Here is a 22,870-nt window from a genome sequence, read left to right on the forward strand (position 1 = left end):
TTAAAAAAAAACGCGTTGAATTAGGTTGGTCACTTGCATAAAATGAGTACTGCTTTATTAATTTGTTTAATTAAATACTGAAATCCTGCTAAATTATTCTCTACGGGTGGTATATACATATACCATCTATATAAGGGGGGCTCTATCGGAGCCGGTGTGAAAATTGGACAATGGGCGTGGCACCGCCCACTTTTTGGTGAAATTCCATATCTCGGGACTCGACCGACCGATTTCGACTAAATTTAGTATGTAACATTCTTTTAATATTTCTATGTCACAGTGTGAAAATGAGCGACATCGGACTACAATCACAACTACTTCCCATGTAACACAATTTAAAATTCCTTTTGATTCTTTCACTTTTCAGTACACAAATTAAGAAGTAATTGATAAACGGAATAAAACTTTGCGGTAATAATTCCCTTTCAGTATGCCACCTTTTGACCAAAAAATGTCCAAATCCAACCAAAAATGTTCGAGCCCATACCGAATATGTGGACCCCTGTACCTATAGTTGACTTTTTATCAAAAATATCGGTCATTATGTGAGACATGCAATAGAAATTCAGACAGAATCCTTTCCTGACAATGGTATTTCTACCTATCGGGCCAATATTTCCCTGAGTCCCCATACACATAATATAAAGATTTTCGAACTTATAGGTGACTTTATGCTGGATATATCCACCAATATTTGGGTTAACTTAATGAAAATTTGCTAAACATATTTTATTCATAACAGTGTATTTTTGCGCATAAAATAGATACAATGGGGCGAAAACTTGACACTTCCCCCTAATAAATATTACCAAGATTTTCGAACATATTCTTGGCCTTGCTCCGTATGATTGTGATTGTACATACAGTACCTTAATGAAACCCAGGGAACATTTTTTGAGTAAATATGTGGCACATTAGTAGTATGTGGGATGAGCAAAAATAGATAAAATCTGGTCGGCACTACCCTCTTCTCAAATATATTCAATATAAAATGTTCGGCTGCACCCGAAATTAGCTCTTCCTTTCTCGTTTTATTTTAATATCAATCAATCATGCATTTTATTTAAAAATGAGTTCGGTTTTTGTCTGTTCGCTTTAGCTGACTAAACCGTTGCACCGTTGAAAAATTACCTGAACCACTTTGAAGGGCATCCAATGAGGATGGTTTGTAAAAAATAAATCAGAAAATGTGACTTTTTTCCATACAATTTTTTTTTTTTTTTAATTTCCGTTTGTTTTGTTTTCCAATTGTTTGATTTGCAAATTATTTGAATCGTTCGATTTAGTTTGCTTTCTAATAAATTATTGAAAATTATTCAGTGAAAACTTTGAGTGTTCAAAGTGATTAATTAACCTTCCTATACCCGCGCCAAATATTTTAACACCTATACCCGCGCACGGTGTGACAGACCGTGACTTTGACTCCTCTTACCTGGTTATTTTTCTATAAAACCGTTTATATTTTTTTATTTTATAGGAACTATAGGATGTAATAAAACAAAAAGTATCAATTGTTAACATAAATTATTTATTACTTTAACGACTATCAGTCTTTCCAAGACACCCTAAAAAATTAACATTTTTTGAAGTTATACTTCTTATACGAGTTCGGAAAAGGTTGCGATAGATGCATATTGCGCAAGCTTGTCTGCGAAGATGTTCGAGTAGCTAAGGAAGCGGTAACAATCGGCGATCGTTTGTTAGTTTCTTTCGGCACAGCTCGGATTTTTTACCAGCAACACAATGTTGCCATGCTTCTGCAATTGTTGTTTTTGTAGAACAATGTTTCAATTTTTGGTTGGTGACATATTCACATGTGTGCGCATATGTATGTTTGTATGCTTATGCATTATTCAAGTTATACTTCTTTTTCTTTCGTTTGTGTTTCATTTCTGCAAATTCTCAACTATTTTGTGTGACTTTTGGTTGAAATTCTTTGCGTTGGCCGTTGAAAAGTTAAGACTATACTTCTCAGGATAATTTCTGAGGTCAGTCTTCTGGGTTGACAATTCACAAATCGCAAGGAGGAACTTTCAATGAAATTGTTTACTATTATGAAAAAGTCGAATCTCAACAGTTAATTTATGTCGCACTGCTGTGGCTAATTTTATTGTTGCTAGATGCAGCTGCAGATTCAGGGCCATCTAATTTGCATACTTCATTAAGTCTTAACCTCAGTGTCCTTGGGAGAAAAAGAGTGAGAGCTCGTCGCCTGAGGTGAGGATTTAGCAAGTCGTAAGGCAGTGTTTCCCAAAACGTTCTGCGGCTAATCTTCTTGTTAGCATTATTCATAAGATATAAAACAAATGAGTTTATTCCTGCCACGTTCATCAAACTGTAAAATATTACCATAGGCCACCTATGTATTTGTGCCTCGAGCGCCATTATACGTCTCACACATTTTGTCGACCGCATCGACTCCACCTTTAGTCGCATTATAGTCCATGATGATCTGTGGTTTGCCTGTCTCTTCATCAATATTTTCATCATCATGCATGCTGGACAAAAGTAAGACATTTTTGCCTTTTTTAGGTATATACAATACAAGGCTGCAGTTGCCGAGATGTCTAAATACACTCGATTTTTCAGCTCGACCTCGTAATTCAGTAAACTGTTTGGGTAGCTCTTTTTTATTTTTCCGCACAGTTCCAATCAGGCTCAACTTATATTCGTGATCGAGTTTATCCAGCAGCGGAATGCTTGTGAAAAAATTATCGCATGTGATGTTACGACCAGTGTTTCGAATACTCGTACATTCACTCAGACGCAAAACTAGTTCTAAAGCCGAGTTATCAATTTCATAGGGACCTTCAGGTTGTTTTCCTACATACACTTCCATGTTTTGTGTATAAAACATTTTAGCATCTGTCAAAGCATAGATTTTGATTCCATATTTGTTTGCTTCGATGGAATATATTGCCTAAAAACGCAGCGAGCTCTAAAAGCTTCCAACTTTTCGTCGATTGTTACAAACTGTGACAAGCTGTATTATTTTTTGAAAGATTCTACGACCTCTTCAAACAACTCTCTAATGGGAACAAGTTTATCAACTGCTGCGAGTTCGACACGAGTATCCTTATCATCAAACCGGAGACACCGTAGTAATAAATAGAATCTGTTCCAGCTCATAGCTAGTCGAAATATTTCCGGGGAAGACCCGTCAGTTTTGAACAAATCTTTGGCATTTAGTCGACTATTTCTTCTTACTCCTGCAGAGAGTAAGAGACCCAAAAATGCTTCAACTTCTATTGGATCGGTCTCCACGCAGTCCCTTTCTCGTGAAAACTTATCTTTTAGGCGGATTATTTCTTTATTTGTGCACTGAACAATCCGAATACAAACACTTTCCGAGAAAAAAAAACTCCATATTTCTAGCGGCTCTTTCGTGTTTCTAGCTTCTCATACGCCGCCTAACCTCACTTGATCCAGGAGTTTTATTCCACCGCGTACGCCCGTCTTTTCCAATGTAATTATCTCTGTTAATTTCATTATTTTCTGACTCTGATTGAGAATCATCCTCTCTGTCAGAAGACTGAATTTCATCATCAAATCATGTGTTTCTTCTTGGGGTGGACTACCATCTTCAACTTCGCTATCAAATTCATCGTCGTAATTGGAGTCTGAGCTTTCCTTCTCCAACAACAATCGAATACGTTCATCATTCATTTTTTAATTATTTATAACCTAAAAATTTCATAAATCGTTACAGTAGTTGTAAACAAATAAAATGCAATTCAAACAAATACATAAAATTAAATAAATAACACATAATTACTCATAATAAAAAAAATATGACTTACGTAAAAAGTTGATCGTATACCCGCGTCGGTGTCACAGACCGTATTAGACCTACATGTCCTGCCAGAGATAAAGAGATGTTTAACTCCTCTCCACTGGAAGTGAGAGAGCAATTGCTAAACGTCAAAACCAGCTAAACTTGGACAGTTGATCGAGTTCAGGAGGTTTTGACATTTAGCAATTGGAAACGAGCGATGGACAGATTGAAATCTTACCAAAAGAATATGTAAACGGAGGGATTTGTTGCATCGTTCAAGACCACTTATAAAAAATGTTAAGCAATGAAAATTAAATAAATTTGTGAAATTTTAAGAAATTTAAAGGTATTTGATGAAACGTTTTGTAATTTGAAGCATCATAGTATTATTTTCAATGGAAAATGATTAAAAACATTTAATGATTGAGAGCTGACAAGCTTAAATTCTTTTATTGGGTATTGAAAGGTCAAAAGTCAGTTGTTCTAATATACTTTAAAAGGATTTAAATAGTTTCTCCATATAATAAATAACCACTACATATATAGTAATTTTTATCCGTACTAAATGGTATTGGGTGGATAAATGCCCAAAATTATTATTTTGTTCAATCTGGCCATAATGGAAAATGTTGTAAAAAACGCTTATTTTGAGGCGCTCTCACACTGGAATAAGTTAAACATCCCTTTATTCCTGTGTCCTGCTCGCTCGATTGCGTGTCACGTACTAACCTAAAGTGAGCCCCACATCATGCAGCTAGCAGAACGCGCGAGCTGTTAAAGTTCTTGGAAAAAGAAATACATATTTATGAAAAACTGTTTCGTCGGTCTCACAGACATGTGCGCGGGTATAGGAAGGTTAAAGATTGAAATTTGTTACTAAACCACGAAGAGGCCGCTAATATCGGTTGGCGTTCTTTTTGTTATCAACATACATTGGCAGCCCAAGGCATATGCACGAGTACTCGATGGAAGTGATGACATACGTGGCGAATTATGGACGCCCGGATTTGTTTGTTACATTCACTTGCAATGCAAAATGATCACACATGACGGAATTATTAAATCCGGAAATGCCTTGATATTATACATGGAATGCATCGTCGAAGAAATGGTTACGCAGAAAGCAAAGCCAAACTTTAGGACGAATTTACACAATCCACCCGAAAAACTACGACAATTCTACCTTCGGTTGCTATTGATTAATGTACGAGTACGCGGTGCAATTTCATTTGAGTCATTGCGTATTGTGCTGGAACATGATAATCACTGGAATCAGACGATGAACGATGCGATAGCTATTTCGCATGCCACTGAAGTTCGCGGTGATAATTTCGGCATATCAGCCTTCAATTCCGTGTCAATTACGGGATAAGATCAAAAATGACAATGCCGAAGACATTTTACATCGTATTCGCTAAGAATTGAAAATGGGCAAATTCCGGTTGATATCAATTCCACCTACCTTTTGTCAATTCACTTCAACGAAAGATGAACGCGCAATATTAGCTGCCAAAAATACCGATGTTAGTGATTTCACTAGAAGATTCAAAGTCAAAAGTTTGCGTTCATACCAATCGATTGATCGTCTTGAAAATGAATACGAAGTAGTTAATTATATAGCGAAATTTCTAAAATCTTTCTGAGAGGCTTGGTATGCTGCCGCATCATTTACGCTCAAAGTTGGATCTGTCCTTAGTATGTTTAGCAATCTTCATGCGCCGAAACTGTGTAATGGAACCCGACTGATTGTGACGCAGCTATCGAATACTCGTACAAGGAGGCAGAATGCTCAATGTCTTTTTAGAATTGGATCTGAGTTGCATTTTCTCCGATGAACCCTAAACAATTTTACATTGTCAAAGTTCAAAGACAACGAGAAGCCAATCGCATGAGATTTCCTCTAAGTTTACTCTCTTTTCAGGAATTTTACCGAATGATAATGTGCTTGAATGGGCTTTCTTGACAAAAAGTCAATGTGCGCTTTCTTTCACGTATTGAATATCAGAATTGAAAGATTGTAAATACGGCCCCAGCGATGTACTCTAGGAGTCAGATACATTTCATAACGCGATGTCTTTAAAGAATTGCAATCAGTATATACCACGAACCTACTGCCAAACAAATAATTTAGAAAATGTTTAACGGACTCGACAACTGCCATCGTCTCCAACTCATAAGAATGGTACCTAGTCTGAGCAGAAGAAATTGTCTTGCTGAAGCATTCTAAGAAAACTTGACATGAGAACCATTGTCAAAAATTACGAAAACTGGCTGGTTTGTGGGAGTTGCAATAATTTTCCTTCGACATTTTTTAGCTCTGCATTCCACTTGAACTTGTTTTTCAATGAAGTAAGGTGCCAATGAATTACTTCACAGCAGTAATGGATTCCGGCGGAGACAAAGAGCTTAATGAGTTGCAATAATGCGGATTAGTTCGTATCTCATATTCCAAATACTGATCAACAGTTTTCAGAAAACTATATTTGGTAATTTTGGAAAATAATCCAGCCTTAGTAAGAACGTTCAACACAAGTTTTAACCTTTAAAAACCAAATTCTGTTTTCGACGATATCATCATAATGTTGTCTATATAAGTAATTACATATGACTGACCAAAATCTTCTAACGAAATCATAACTATGTACACTGGAAAACATACGTCGACCAAAAGGCATTGTCTGAAATTTATATTGCTGTCCGGACATTAAAATTAAAAAAATCCCAAAATTCGAACATTTCAACAAGCTATTTCACTACTTTTAACACACTTTATTTATTTAAACAAATTCACAATTTACACTTTTTGCAGGTTTTATAAGTAAGAAATTTATATTTTAAAAATTCCTTTTTACACTCGTAGGGAGCATCATTTATGTGCTAACAATTATGAGCAAATGCAGCGCTGTCATGTGATAATAAGCAAATATGAGCAATTCGCTGAAATTTCCTCTTTCTTTATTTAGCAATCTCAGTTCCAATAAAAACAAGCGTTTATAAATTATAATGAGTATAAACAATCTCTCCATGCATATGGATATTTTCTTACTTAAATTTGATAAACATCTAAGTAATATTATTATTTAATAATTACGTAATAAAATCACGCGAATATACAAACAAAGAAAAATTGTTAAAAATCCTACATATTTGGTGTTTAAAATGTGGCAACGCTTGTTTTCCTCATAATTGTAAACAATCTAAACTTTTCAACGATGAGTGCGCTAAGTGATTTTCAAATTAAGAAAATTTAGCTAACATATAACAAAATAAAAGTGAAATATGAACTTATTTCAATGCTTAGAGTGTATATTTAATAATACAAAGTGAAAAATGTGAACAAATTTAGTTAAACATTGTGATATACTAAGTGTTATTAATACAAATTTTTGAATTTTTAATCGGGAATGTTTAAAAAAATATAAGTGTAATCAACATTATTTTTGCATTCCTCCCCCATTTATACCGAAATTTGTGTTTTTTACCCGACCACCAAAGTAATCGGAATCATAACTATAATTTTTTTTGCATTGGCGGCCGCGCTTCAAAAAAAAAATAAGCCTGGTCGGACCAAAACTGGAGTGTTCAGAGTTCTTTTGTGTCGAATGCGCTAAATAATAATAAAGAGGATAACAGAAAATTTTTTGATTCTCTTTTCATTACACAAAATACGGCAACACTAATATTTGTCATAAATGTAAAGGCACAAATCTTTTGAAACTGTAGGTGCGCTAAATAGTTTTTAAAGTATATTTATTTCCTTAAAAAATGCACAATAAATGTAAAGTTTAGATATATTTCAATGTGTACAGTGTAAATAAAAATATATTAATCAAAAAAGGTTTGCAATTTGAGTTAAACATAGTGAAATATCTCTATCCATCAGTACCAAATCGCGGCTTAATACAATTAAGTTCCTTTATGCGAAAGAGGGAATACATATTAATATTGATTAATTTTGATTTATGTATACGAAAAATTCTTCGTTTTTACTCGAATCCATTAGGACTTTTAAGCTTCAAGTAAGCAAAAGTTGTACTGACAATTTAATTTTTAATAATATTTGTTGTAAATTCATCGTACGATACATATAATTGATAATATAATAATTAGAATCACCGACTTTTTTCAAAATGTGGTTTAGAAGCGATAGCAGTTTTATCAACTTTTTAAGCTGGAAACATTTCCCATAATTACCTTAATTTTAGTAAACAATTCAGTAAACTAGTCACTATTTGAAAGCTTTTCAAGTAAAGTTGTTTGGTCAGAAGTATGTCACTGTGCAAAATCGGATGACCGTGACCGTGAATTAGGCTATTCACCTTTGTGAGAGCACCGCTTAAGCATATGCATATCAATTCTTACATCCATATACATATGTTACGGTTTTCTATTATTTGTACATAATTGCATTTTTTGTATGTTCTCATTTTCGCTTGCACTTTGCAAGCAGGTACATATATACATACGCACAAACATAGGTATTTCATACCTACGCCCTCATAAGCATATACGCACAAGCTTACGTAGCTAATGAGAAAATTAGGCACAAGAAAGGATAAAAACCGGTGCTAGCATAACATTAAGACATTATTAGTACAGCATTAGGATAGTGAAGAGTGTAAAGAAAATTAAATTAAATAAAAATCAATTTATTAACTGGACATTAATTTATTATTGGGCTCCTACAAAAGTCTTGATTTGTGACAAGTTACTGTTCAGAATACAGTTTTTAGTCACAAAGTATTGTTTCAAATTTTCCTGATAGAAAGCAGGTCCCAAAACTAACAAGTTTAACTAACATTTTGAATATACTGACACTTCGCTTATAGAGATAATCATAGATATTAATCGATTGTCGAATGTTACATTTTGCAAGCAACTCAAAAACGTAAAGTTAACAAAAAATTGCAAAATAATTTCGTAACTATTCTGATTCAAATTCAATATATGTATTATTGTTATAGAAAATTGAATGGGAAGATGGAGTCATGTGTAGAAGTTCACGCAAGTGAGGAAAGTTCTCTGATCGCCATTCACTTGGGAGTGGCCAGAAACGATTCTTTTACATATGATTCAAGCAGCTCACGACTTCCGGTCTTTGACCAAGTATCCTCTGGGTAGCCTAAGAACATCCGTTTGAAGGCGAACTAAAGTGAGAAGGCGAAATATCCCCTACTTAGGGTTGTGCGCTGGGTTTGGGACCCGCCACGTAAAAAAAACACCGCCCAAGGAAAATCAACTATAAGCCTCGGATGAGAGACCCCCCTTTTTATGACGACCATGGCAAACGAAATAAGGACTACGAACTAAGGGCATGCACCTGGAATGTCCGGTCCCTTAATTGGGAAGGTGCCGCTGCCCAGCTGGTTGATGTCCTCGTGAAAATAAAGGCTTACATCACCGCCGTCCAAGAAATGCGATGGACGGGACAAGGACAGAGACGAGTAGGTCCTTGTGACATCTACTACAGTGGCCATATAAAGGAGCGCAAGTTTGGTGTTGGATTCGTGGTGGGAGAGAGACTCCGTCGCCGAGTACTATCATTCACTCCGGAGAATGAACGTCTAGCCACAATCCGCATCAAAGCGAGGTTCTTCAACATATCGCTGATTTGCGCCCACGCCCCGACGGAAGAGAAGGACGATGTGACCAAAGATGCCTTTTATGAGTGCTTGGAGCGCACTTATGAGAGATGCCCCCGCCACGATGTCAAAATCGTGCTTGGCGACTTCAACGCCAGGGTGGGCAAAGAAGGTATCTTTGGCACTACGGTCGGTAAATTCAGCCTCCACGAGGAAACATCCCCAAATGGGTTGAGGCTGATCGACTTCGCCGGGGCCCGAAATATGGTTATCTGTAGTACTAGATTCCAGCATAAGAAGATACATCAAGCTACCTGGCTGTCTCCGGATCGAAAAACCACCAACCCGATCGATCATGTTGTGATAGAAGGAAGATACGTCTCCAGTGTTTTAGATGTGCGTGCGCTCCGAGGTCCTAACATCAACTCGGACCACTATATTGTTGCAGCCAAAATTTGCACCCGCCTCTGTGCAGCAAAAAACGCACGCCAACAAACACAAGGAAGGTTCGACGTCGAGAAGCTGCAATCACAACAGACAGCGAACGATTTTCTACTCGGCTTGCACTCCTGCTCTCTGAGAGCACTCGTCAACAACTCGGTATAGAGGAACTGTGGAACGGCATTTCAAACTCCTTACGTATAGCTGCAACCGAAACCATTGTTTTTCGGAAAGTGCAAAAGAACAGCTGGTACGACGAGGAGTGCCGTGTCGCAGCGAAGAGAAAACAGGCTGCCTACCTCGCAACGTTACGATCGACCACAACACGTGCGGGACGGGATAGATACCGAGAGTTGAAGAGGGAAGCGAGACGCATTTGTAGACAGAAGAAGAAAGAGGCCGAAATGCGTGAGTACGAACAGCTTTATAAGCTGGCCGACAGGGGTAATGCTCGAAAATTCTACGAAAAGATGCGGCGGCTTACAGGTTTCAAGACCGGAGCATACTCCTGTAGAACCCCCCAAGGTGATCTAGCCACCGATGCCCAGAGCATACTTAAATTATGGAGGGAACACTTCTCCAACCTGCTGAATGGCACTGTACGCACAACACCAGGAGAAGGCGAACCCGATACCCCAATCGATGACGATGGAGCAGGCGTTCCATTGCCCGACCATGAAGAAGTTCGAATAGCAATTGCCCGACTGAAAAAGAACAAAGCGGCAGGGGCCGATGGATTGCCGGCCGAGCTATTCAAATACGGCGGCGAAGAGCTGATAAGGTGCATGCATCAGCTTCTTTGCAAAATATGGTCGGACGAAAGTATGCCCAACGATTGGAATTTAAGTGTGCTATGCCCAATCCATAAAAAAGGAGACCCCACAATCTGCGCCAACTATCGTGGGATTAGCCTCCTCAACATCGCATACAAGGTTCTGTCGAGCGTATTGTGTGAAAGATTAAAGTCCACCGTCAACAAGCTGATTGGACCTTATCAGTGTGGCTTCAGACCTAGTAAATCAACAACCGACCATATATTCACCATGCGCCAAATCTTGGAAAAGACCCGTGAAAGGAGAATCGACACTCACCACCTATTCGTCGATTTCAAAGCTGCTTTCGACAGCACGAAAAGGAGCTGCCTTTATGCCGCGATGTCTGAATTCGGTATCCCCGCAAAATTAATACGGCTGTGTAAACTGACGTTGAGCAACACGAAAAGCTCCGTAGGATCGGGAAGGACCTCTCCGAGCCGTTCGATACCAAACGAGGTTTCAGACAAGGCGACTCCCTATCGTGCGACTTCTTCAATCTGCTGCTGGAGAAAAGTATTCGAGCTGCAGAACTTAATCGAGCAGGTGCAATCTTTTATAAGAGTGTACAGCTGCTGGCGTATGCCGATGATATTGATATCATCGGTCTCAGCACCCACGCTGTTAGTTCTGCTTTCTCCAGACTGAACAAGGAAGCAACGCAAATGGGTCTGGCAGTGAACGAGGGCAAGACGAAATATCTCCTGTCATCAAACAAACAGTCGTCGCACTCGCGACTTGGCTCCCACGTCACTGTTGACAGTCATAACTTTGAAGTTGTAGATAATTTCGTCTATTTAGGAACCAGCATTAACACCACCAACAATGTCAGCCTGGAAATCCAACGCGGGATTGCTCTTGCCAACAGGTGCTACTTCGTACTGAGTAGGCAATTGAAAAGTAAAGTCCTCTCTCGACGAACAAAAACCAAACTCTATAAGTCGCTCATAATTCCTGTCCTGCTATATGGTGCAGAGGCTTGGACGATGACTACAACCGATGAGTCGACGTTGCGAGTTTTCGAGAGAAAAGTTCTGCGAAAGATTTATGGTCCTTTGCGCGTTGGCCACGGCGAATATCGCATTCGATGGAACGATGAGCTGTACGAGATATACGACGACATTGACATAGTTCAGCGAATTAAAAGACAGCGGCTACGCTGGCTAGGTCATGTTGTCCGGATGGATGAAAACACTCCAGCTCTGAAAGTATTCGACGCAGTACCCGCCGTGGGAAGCAGAGGAAGAAGAAGACCTCCACTCCGTTGGAAGGACCAAGTGGAGAAGGACCTGGCTTCGCTTGGAATATCCAATTGGCGCCACGTAGCGAAGAGAAGAAACGACTGGCGCGCTGTTGTTGACTCGGCCATAATCGCGTAAGCGGTGTCTACGCCAGTAAAGAAGAAGAAAAATAATCCTATATTTTTCAAGTGCAAGCTTCTACATGACAATTTTCTCCGCTTGGACGGCCGCCAATTGTTCAATGGAAGATTTCGTGGGCCCAGTTGAACGTTGAAATGTTGATAGAAGGGTGGTTGCAAATTTATCTTCCAAAAATCGATCTTAAGTTCTGGTGCAGGGCTCGATGGACACAGCTGAGGGGAATGCAAGCCGGTGACGTTACTTATAATGAGCAACACTTGCATGGCCGGTTCACGTTTGCCAAAGATTTTCCTCAGTTGGTCGTAGTAGGGACACATTTTAACTATTTTTGCTAAAATTATTAAAAAAAAACTATTTATCTAAAAAACTTGCAACGTCAATATTCTACTAACCTTCGATGGTTCTACCATCAGCCTCCTCTTGAAGGCCTGTACCAGCTGACGGGAGCCAGCCATTGGCTTTGTGGTATAGTGCCACCTGTTCCTATCGGGCATCCAACTGCGATTTTTGCAAAAATCGTATTTAAAAAAATTGCGCAGTTGGAGCCTGAAAAGATAGAAAACCGATTTAGATAAAAAATCTAAACAAAATTATAAACTTTTTTCAAATTCACATCACCTCTTTTGCTGTTTATGCGATTTTCGAAGATAGGGCGTAAAAGATTGAGTGTAGCGTTTACTGTAGGGCCGATGATTCCACCAGACCAAAATCCGCCCCATACAGTGATTCGTGCTGGGTGCATTGGCTTCTCGACGATTACGTGCGGGTTTTTTTTGTGCCCCAAATGCGACAATTCTGCTTGTTAGCGTTAACCATGATGTGGAAATGAGCCTCGTCCGAAAAGATGATTTTTCGGTAAAATTGACCATCCTCGGTCAAACGATCTTCTGCCCAATCTGCGAACTGTAGACGGCTCGGGTAGTCAAGTGGCTTCAGTTGTTGCACCAATTGAACCTTTCCTCGCCTCCGGCTTCCTACGAAAACCGGCTTGGGTGGCGAAAAGAGTCCTCGTCCGAAGGTACATATACTTACATTAGATACCAAACATTAATGTGATCCCTTCTTAATTTCGAGGGTTATTTCTTACTATAGATTTTTAAAACGAATAAAACAGCTTAAAATATTTTCCCGACTTTGATCCTTGAAAGTAGTGAGAGTGTAAAATACTCGTTTACACCTAAACTTAGCCGTTTTTGGTTTTATGTTGGGAACTGTGTTATATACGGTAAGGTCTACAACTTTGCTTCCTCCGTTTCTTTTGTAAATTTAAAGCTTTATTGTAAAAACGGTCCAAGAGTGTTTTCCCTTATTCCCTCAAAAAGCAATCCTTAATTAACACACGAAATGCTTTATGATCCATTTTTTTGTAAACTAACACAAGTTGCTTTACAAAAATTCTATATTTTTTTAATACCTAATAGAAATCATATAGATGGTAGTAGTAGAGTAATAGTATTATCTATGTATGTGTCAGCCTCAGTAAAGCGTGGACGGGTCCTCAGCCGCAATTTTCTTGGAATTAAAAAAGAAAAGCAAAATTTCCCGCAAATGTCGACAATTTGGCTCAAAAAGTGACATTTTCAGTTGAGAATAAGTTTGGGATGCAAACAGATCTCTACAAATATTTTGTTGGGTTAATGTTGACACAAATGCCCGAGATCGATATAAAACGATTTAAGGGGGTATTCTTGTCTAGAAATTTCAAAAAATTGAAATCATAATTCGATAGTTTTGATATTCAAAAATATCTCCCTAAAAGGATTTTTCAAAACTCAAATTATTTTCAAAGTTATAGCCATTTTAGTGACGTGGACACTAGACCGGTTGAGCGAATATCGTGTAACGTAAAACTTTAAACGCGTTTTTCTCAAAACTCCTTTTCTTGATGCGGTAGCCACAATATCACAATAAGGCCGACGGGGGTAATACTCGAAAATTCTACGAAAATATGCGGCGGCTTACAGAAGGTTTCAAGACCGAAACATACTCTTGTAGAACCCCCCAAGGTGATCTAGCCACCGATGCCCAGAGCATACTTAAATTATGGAGGGAACACTTCTCCAACCTGCTGAATGGCACTGTACGCACAACACCAGGAGAAGGCGAACCCGATACCCCAATCGATGACGATGGAGCAGGCGTTCCATTGCCCGACCATGAAGAAGTTCGAATAGCAATTGCCCGACTGAAAAAGAACAAAGCGGCAGGGGCCGATGGATTGCCGGCCGAGCTATTCAAATACGGCGGCGAAGAGCTGATAAGGTGCATGCATCAGCTTCTTTGCAAAATATGGTCGGACGAAAGTATGCCCAACGATTGGAATTTAAGTGTGCTATGCCCAATCCATAAAAAAGGAGACCCCACAATCTGCGCCAACTACCGTGGGATAAGCCTCCTCAACATCGCGTACAAGGTTCTATCGAGAGTATTGTGTGTAAAGCCCACCGTCAACAAACTGATTGGACCTTATCAGTGTGGCTTCAGACCTGGTAAATCAGCAACTGACCATATATTCACCATGCGCCAAATATTGGAAAAGACCCGTGAAAGGAGAATCGACATTCACCACCTATTCGTCGATTTCAAAGCTGCTTTCGACAGCACGAAAAGTAGCTACCTTAGTTCGGTCTCAACACCCGCGCCGTTAGTTCTGCTTTCTCCAGACTGAACAAGGAAGCGAGGCAAATGGGCCTGGCAGTGAACGAGGGCAAGACGAAATATCTCCTGTCATCAAACAAACAGTCGTCGCACTCGCGACTTGGCTCCCACGTCACTGTTGACAGTCATAACTTTGAAGTTGTAGATAATTTCGTCTATTTAGGAACCAGCATTAACACCACCAACAATGTCAGCCTGGAAATCCAACGCGGGATTGCTCTTGCTATCAGGTGCTACTTCGGACTGAGTAGGCAATTGAAAAGTAAAGTCCTCTCTCGACGAACAAAAGCCAAACTCTATAAGTCGCTCATAATTCCCGTCCTGCTGTATGGTGCAGAGGCTTGGACGATGACAACAACCGATGAGTCGACGTTGCGAGTTTTCGAGAGAAAAGTTCTGCGAAAGATGGTCCTTTGCGCGTTGGCCACGGCGAATATCGCATTCGATGGAACGATGAGCTGTACGAGATATACGACGACAATGACATAGTTCAGCGAATTAAAAGACAGCGGCTACGCTGGCTAGGTCATGTCGTCCGGATGGATGAAAACACTCCAGCTCTGAAAGTATTCGACGCAGTACCCGCCGCGGGAAGCAGAGGAAGAGGAAGACCTCCACTCCGTTGGAAGGACCAAGTGGAGAAGGACCTGGCTTCGCTTGGAATATCCAATTGGCGCCACGTAGCGAAGAGAAAAAACGACTGGCGCGCTATTGTTGACTCGGCTATAATCGCGTAAGCGGTGTCTACGCCAGTAAAGAAGAAGAAGATTATCGAAATACATATTTCTTTACATTCATGTTTGTATACATCTCTAAATAACGAGATATAAAAGCGTGTGCCACTAATTTAAAATTTAGAAACTTACGACTGTACCTTACTGCTTCCAAAGTACAGTTTCGTGATTTTTCTCCACGAGTCGAACAATTTTTTCACATTTTGTATCCTTGTTTATTTTTTTTTTTAATTTGTACGAAGTATATGCAAATTGTACCAACGTTCATAGCATACAAGGTTACGACAACCTTGACGTCATTGAACTAACATTAAAATACTTCCAACGTGACAAATGTGAAAAATAAAAATTATTTTTAAAGAAAATTTTAAAATTCATTCGATACGTAAAAAAATTAACTCATTTTTGTATGAAATCCAGCAACAATGTTTTTAAACAAGTGTAAAAATTTACGATTTTACGAAGCTTTACGACGGGTTGTGAGTACCCCAACTGTGTTATTGGTGCTTTCAATTGTTTTCGGATAACATTTTTTGATATTATATTAAAATTTGCCATTTATATTTAAGAACATCCCCTCCACTATTTTTATATTATTGCAACCAGTTGCTATAGAGTATTTTAGTATAGTTTTGTTCACCTAACAGTTATATATGAAAATGACCAGGATGACGGGAAAAGTTGAAATCCGGTTGATTGTCTGCCTGTCCGTCCGTCCGTGCAAACTGCAACTTTTGTAAAAATTGAGATATCTCGAAGAAACTTGGTATGTGGGGTCCTTACTACAAAAAAAATCGAGTTCGTTGATGGGCGTAATCGGATCACTAGCACGCCCACAAATCGACATTAACCGAAAACACATAAAGGGCCATAACTAAGCACTAAATTAAGATATGAAACTGCAATTTGGTAAAGAGTATCACAGTACTAAAGGGCATTTCTGGGTAAAATTTTTGAAAAAAGTGGACCGCCCTCTAACAAGTTTAATGCACATAGTATCTGTTAAACCACTTAAGCTAAAACAATCAAATTTGCTGAGTACGAATCTTATAAGAACTTCTACCGACAGTGTGTATATGGATCAAATCGGAGTATAACCTCGCTCACTCCCCACATAATGGTACGGTTAAAAACTACTAAAAGCGCGATAAATCAATAACTAAATACGCAAGAGACATTCCACTTGATTCGTTCAGTTTCCTGTACATAAATCAAGAAACAATAAATAAAACGGAATAAAACTTTGCACGATAATCCTTCTCTTATAATGGTATACCTGTGTGTTCAAATATCATTGAACATGCTTACTTATCAGCAAAGCCGAAATTCTACTAAATAGAAATATCTATTTATATATTAATATACATACATACATATATATATACATAATGCATTTACAAGCAATGCATCGAATAATAATAAAAATGCATGGGACACACATAAATTTACAGAAGAGATAACACACACACACACATGTATTAAATTGTACATTTAAAATCAACCCCATGTCAAGCAGCAATAAAAAATATGCTGCAATACATAAAAACATACACACATACAAATATATTTAGTTATTTAAGATAGTTTTAGAAATTGTATATAAGCAAGAAAAATACTAAATAAAAATTAGAATAAATATATGCTCCCTCGAAATAAGACGTTTCATTTCCCCCCACCAGTGGTAAGGAATGACAAGTTATTTTTTTGAGGCCAATGTTTGACAACATAAATCAAACATTTTTTGGTCCTTCGAGCCGGATTTAGTGCTCGGCCAAATTAAAAAGTTTTGTACTTACAAAACAGGCAAAATACAAAAAAAGCCCTGTTCAAAATACAGGCAAATTAAAAAATAATTGTAAGACGGGTGTATATTCCCGCATATTAGCAACATAAAAATATTTGTAAGACGGGTGTAATTCCCGCATTAAAACCGATCGCATAAGCCGTTTTAGCAGAGACTAAACGCAGTGATCTAACTGCTATCCAAGAGATATTCAGCACTTGTGAGTCGAGGCACAGCAAGGTCAACTAGGCGACCAAATCAAAATACCTCCAACGATTTCTTTGGAGAACAACAAGCAGTTAATTAATACTTAAATAAAAAAAGTGTTGCGGAAAAACTCTCAAAATGGGAATAAACAAGAAGAAAAATCCTGAAGCCCAAGCGGATTTTTCCGAAAAGGTGTTGTACACGTCCAACACTTTTCCAACAAAGCCATCAAGTAAAAGAAAAATTGAAGAAGTTGAAGCTAAACACCAAGATTTAGATCGAAAAACTTCCTTATTCATGAGGAAAGTTGAAAACCTCAGAAGAAAAATGGAAGATCTAAGCATGGAATTAATGATCGACAACGATCAAATAAAAGGCTTAGACTGTTTATTTACAGACATTCAAAATCTAAAAAGCAAATTAGATTTTAATGTTGAAATCGAAGACATATTCGAAAAAATATATGACGAATACTACGAAGAGCTTAAACATTTAAAGAAAAAGTTACAAAAAGAAGAGCCTTAAATTTCTTATCGCCCTAACTTTAAAGAAAGAAAAATAATAAAAATTCCAACATTTTATGGCGATACTAAGGAATGGGCCAAATTTTACAACGTGTTCAAAGTTATGGTACATGACAACGACCAGATGAAGAACATAGAGAAAATGCTGCGTCTTCGTCAATGCTTAAAAGGCGAAGCTGCACGAGTAATACAGCATTTTCAAATTTCGTCAAAAAATTATGAAGCTGCATGGAGTCTACTTAAGAAAAAGTATGACAATCAGCCAATTCTGTTCATCGTACCCAAATTATCTACAACTGCGACGAAACTAACTAATGCAGTACAAAAGATTGAACACGAAAAACTTATAAAAATTCCATTACTCTCTCTATCTTCTGTTGAGGAAAAAACAACAGAAATAATAGAGAAAGATATAAAGGAAAATGAAGCTGAAGAAGAATCACTTGAAGAACTTCGTAAGCCTTCAAAAACTGAGGAATCTCACAATCCCATATCTCTTTCGGCAGGCTCACATTTTGAAGAAATGTGGGAGAGTGAAGTCCAGACGAAATCCTTTGAAGATAAGGACGAAACTGAAGTAATTGAATACATTTTAGAAGACAAGCTGCGCGTAGAGGAAATTACTTTTGAGGAGCAAGGCACATTTAACGATGTGAACAATAAAATGTCTCCTATGGAAATTGAGGAGAATGCAAAAGATGAAATAAAATATCTTGCAGAAAGAGATGTTGAAGTTGATAACGGAAGTGTTTCAAACGATGGTTCAGAGGGGGAAAAGGAAAATGCAGGCGAATCGAATGAGGAATCGATAAATCTAACTATTGGTGAAGACGAACAAAAGCTTTTGCATGATAAGGCACCTGATGAAAAGGAAAAATGCACCGATGCAGAAGGTGATACTACCGGCAAGAATTCAGCGCAAAAGAGTACAAAAGCGGTTGCAGCTTTGGATGACACAAGAACATCCAAGGGTGGATCCAGCAGCAGTAAATGCAGCAAGTCTGATGACGATAAATCGAAGAGAAAAGATGAGAAGTCCGGCGACAAAAAGCATAAAGACATTAGTGAACAAAAATCATCTTCAAACAAGTCTTCGCAGACGGATGACAAAGAAAAGTCTTCAGTGAATATCTCTACAAAATCGTCGTCCACAGGAAAGCAGACAACACCTTCACGTAATCTTTGGATATCCGGGTTATCTTCATTAACGAGAGCCAGGGATCTGAAAACTATATTTTCTAAATATGGAAAAGTTATCGGAGCCAAGGTGGTCACCAACACCCGAACTCCTTGTACACGTTGTTATGATTACGTAACAATGCCATCATCGTCGAATGCCAGTCGTTGCATTGAGAATTTGCATCATACCGAACTCCATGGACGGATAATATCAGTAGAGCTCACTAAAAACGAAATCAGCAACTCAACAAGTGTCGCCAAAACACGAGTGGATAAAACAAAAATAGATCCAGTCGGAAAAGCGGATGTAGTAACAGCCATTTGGGAGTTACTATTACCATGGCAGCTTGCGTTAAAACAAACGGACAAGCTAAAAACCAAAAGACGACAACGAAGAGCAGAGAAAGCTACGAGAAGGCATTGACAAGATCAGCAACAGCGAATTAAAATTAAGTGAGTTAAATTTAAGAAACCATAGCGGACATTTATCTTTATTGTTAGTAGTAATTGTAATATTATGCCTTTTAATACTATATTTCCGTTATAAATGTAAAGCGAATAATGCTGATAGAATCATTGTCAATATTCCCAACCGATAGAATATTAATAACATAAAAAATACAGTCCACTAGATTTAAATAATCATTTCTTTCCCTCGGCAATATGTTCAAATATCATTGAACATGCTTACTTATCAGCAAAGCCGAAATTCTACTAAATAGAAATATCTATTTATACATATATTAATATACATACATACATATATATACATATACATAATGCATTTACAAGCAATGCATCGAATAATAATAATAATGCATGGGACACACATCATAAATTTACAGAAGAGATAACACACACACACACACATGTATTAATTTGTACACTTAAAATCAACCCCATGTCAAGCAGCAATAAAAAATATGCTGCAATACATAAAAACATACACACATACAAATATATTTAGTTATTTAAGATAGTTTTAGAAATTGTATATAAGCAAGAAAAATACTAAATAAAAATTAGAATGAATATATTCTCCCTCGAAATAAGACGTTTCATTTCCCCCCACCAGTGGTAAGGAATGACAAGTTCTTTTTTTGAGGCCAATGTTTGACAACATAAATCAAACACTGTGTGTCAAAAATGGGTTGAATCGGACCAATACTTCCCTTAGCCCCCATACACTCAATATAAAGAATTTCGAACTTCTGGGTGACTTTGTACCGCATATGTCAGCCATATGTGAGTTATCCCAATGAAAATAAGAGAGCGTACTTTATTCATAACAGTGTTAAAATAGATACATTTTTAGCGAAAACTTGACCAGGATTTAATATCAGGATTTTCGAACATCCGGCAGACTTTACTCTATATAATTGGTTTTACAAAGTATTTCCCTGGAATTGATTATCGCAAGTTGCAAGAGTATAAAATGTTCGGTTGCACCCGAACCTAGTCCTTCCTTACTTGTTCTAGTGGGTTTCTCCAACCCGCCTCGTTTACGTACACTTTGTTTTCTTTGAGCACTGAATGTCTTCTTCGAAATCAATCCCTTTAAAGTGTTTATAATTAATTTTTTATGTAACAAAAAGTAACAGAAAGCTTTCTTAAAGCTTCATTTTTGGGAGAGCTAGGAAATATATATTTCAACCTGTATATTAATATGTACCATATGTATGCGCAAATATGAAGGAAAATAAAAAAAATAAGCTTTTATGCAGAATTCCACTAATCCGCAAAAGTAGAAGTAGAAAAAGATATAGATATGCACACTTGTGTACATATACATATACAAGGTGCGTTCCAAAGTAAAAAAAATCAGAACAAATGGTTTTTCGGCAAAATCAATTTAATTTAATATATTTTTCAATGTCGAACGAGTGTTTTAGCTCATTGGCCGGTAGAGCCGCCAGTATGACGGTGCAAGCCTTTTGAATGGCCTCTACGTCTGCATAATGCATTCCTTTCATGGGCAAATCCATTTTTCCGAAAAGGAAGATGTCGCACTGTGCCATATCAGATGAATACGGGGAGTGGTTTATGGTTAAAGTGTGATTTTTGGTTAATTAACCCTATTTAATGATGTCCTTCGAATGAGCAATTTTTGGTCGTCAGTCAATTTTTGTGGAACAAACCGTGCATACATCTTTCGTAAGCCCAAAATGCGATAAATCGATGTTTTGGAGATGTTCAGTTTTGTTCACAGTTTTGATGGAATTTCCGGTGATCACGGATTTTGATTGGCCCACATGTTAATCGTCATTTATGTCCTCACGACCCCTTTGAAAATGTTGAAACCACTCGTGCGCTTCCAGAATTGAAACGTGTCGGTAAAAGTTTTACCAATTTTAAAACAAAATTTAATGTTGGCTCTTTATTCGAAGCTCATTTTCGCACCGATAACACAAACATACTGACACTTAAAACGCAAAAACGACGTTATATGCAGAATTAGTGATGTGACGTGTTTTTCTTGATGCCCCGTTTAAGGCATCAAGTACGATAGGAAATAATCCTAAATTAATTCCTAAGAGCGCGGAAACACACACAGTGTCCACATCAGCCCAAGCTAATCACAAAACTGAGCAATATAAAGCTATTAAAGCGGTGAGTGTTAAAACACTTAATAAATATTTATTTATTTGGGAGATGAGAAAAGTCAGCTAAACCTAAAACAGCACATGCCCGTTTACAAGGAGCAACAACACCACCCGATCGCCTGATCGACAAAGCGCCCAGACACTTAAAGTTGCTACACCAACTTTAAAAGAGGTGACCCCATCAAATACGGTCACGCAAGTTATGTATATTAAAACATCCGATTCCGAAGAGTGATCAATACTTAATGCTTTATTGTAATTTTTAGTTTGAGGGAATCGTAACAGTTATTGTAATAAGAATAAATAGCTTAAAGAAAATAGGAAAATGTTGTCAGCAACTTAAGTGTAACATAATATACAATGTTTATAAACATAATTTTTGTAGACATGTTTACATACATAATTTCTCCATCGCTTAAATTTAAAACTCTCCTGAGTTTAATACTAATTTTAAATAAATTTAAATGAGATTTTGATGTTTTCCTTCAAATTTCAATTGTCTTTTTATGTTTGAACTATGAACATTCTGTAAATTATTAAATCTAAACTTAGGTTCGTTTTTATGTCGTAAAGATTTATAATTTTTGATGTCTCCTTCTTTCCTACTATCCATAAATATTTCTCTCTTTTTATTTCTTTTAAGATAATTTGTTTTAAATTTCAAAATATTTTCATAAATAATTTTTTTATTACAATTCCCATATTCAACATCGATTGGTTTATATCTTGTAACAGAATGATAACTCTTATTATAAAATTCTACAGCCTTACTCATTTTATCTTTTATGTTTAATTCTTTATTTTCAATATACAAAATTCTTATTTTTTCCGTTAATGTACTGTGGAGTCGCTCAATATCACTATTGCCTGTGTGGTTATTTGGCTTAACAAAATGTAAATCTATGTTTTCAGTTTTAAGAAAATCTTTTATATTAACGCTCTTGAACTCATTATCAGTTATAATTTTATAAAAATTTCCTCTTTGGGATTTGTAAAGTCGTATTTTTTCAATTATCGTTTGATTATTGCTATCTTCCAGATAGAAAGCAGTTGCAAATTTCGAAAAACGGTCTATAAAGGTAAAGAAATTGCATTTGGAATTTGTATACATATCCATATGTACTATTTGCTTTGTGTCCGTCGGAATATCTGTAAATTTAAACTTTTCTTTAATAGGGTTGCGGTCGTAT

The 22,870-nt window shown here is 37.4% G+C and overlaps 2 protein-coding genes across 4 annotated transcripts in view; one reads left to right on the plus strand and one right to left on the minus strand.

Moving 5' to 3' along the window:
* Positions 1-20,622, plus strand: part of LOC125776853 (SAFB-like transcription modulator) — a 502,085-nt gene extending 481,463 nt beyond the window's left edge. The window contains exon 2 of the mRNA XM_049450474.1: positions 17,492-20,622. Coding sequence (XP_049306431.1) covers positions 18,002-19,501 — 1,500 coding nt within the window. The 5' untranslated portion in view covers positions 17,492-18,001 and the 3' untranslated portion in view covers positions 19,502-20,622. The remainder of the gene's footprint in view (positions 1-17,491) is intronic.
* LOC105221795 (chitin deacetylase 1) overlaps positions 1-22,870 on the minus strand; it is a 62,983-nt gene that overhangs the window by 31,226 nt on the left and 8,887 nt on the right. The window lies entirely within an intron of this gene.

Source organism: Bactrocera dorsalis, chromosome 1 (genome assembly GCF_023373825.1).
Source record: "Bactrocera dorsalis isolate Fly_Bdor chromosome 1, ASM2337382v1, whole genome shotgun sequence".
NCBI lineage: Eukaryota > Metazoa > Arthropoda > Insecta > Diptera > Tephritidae > Bactrocera > Bactrocera dorsalis.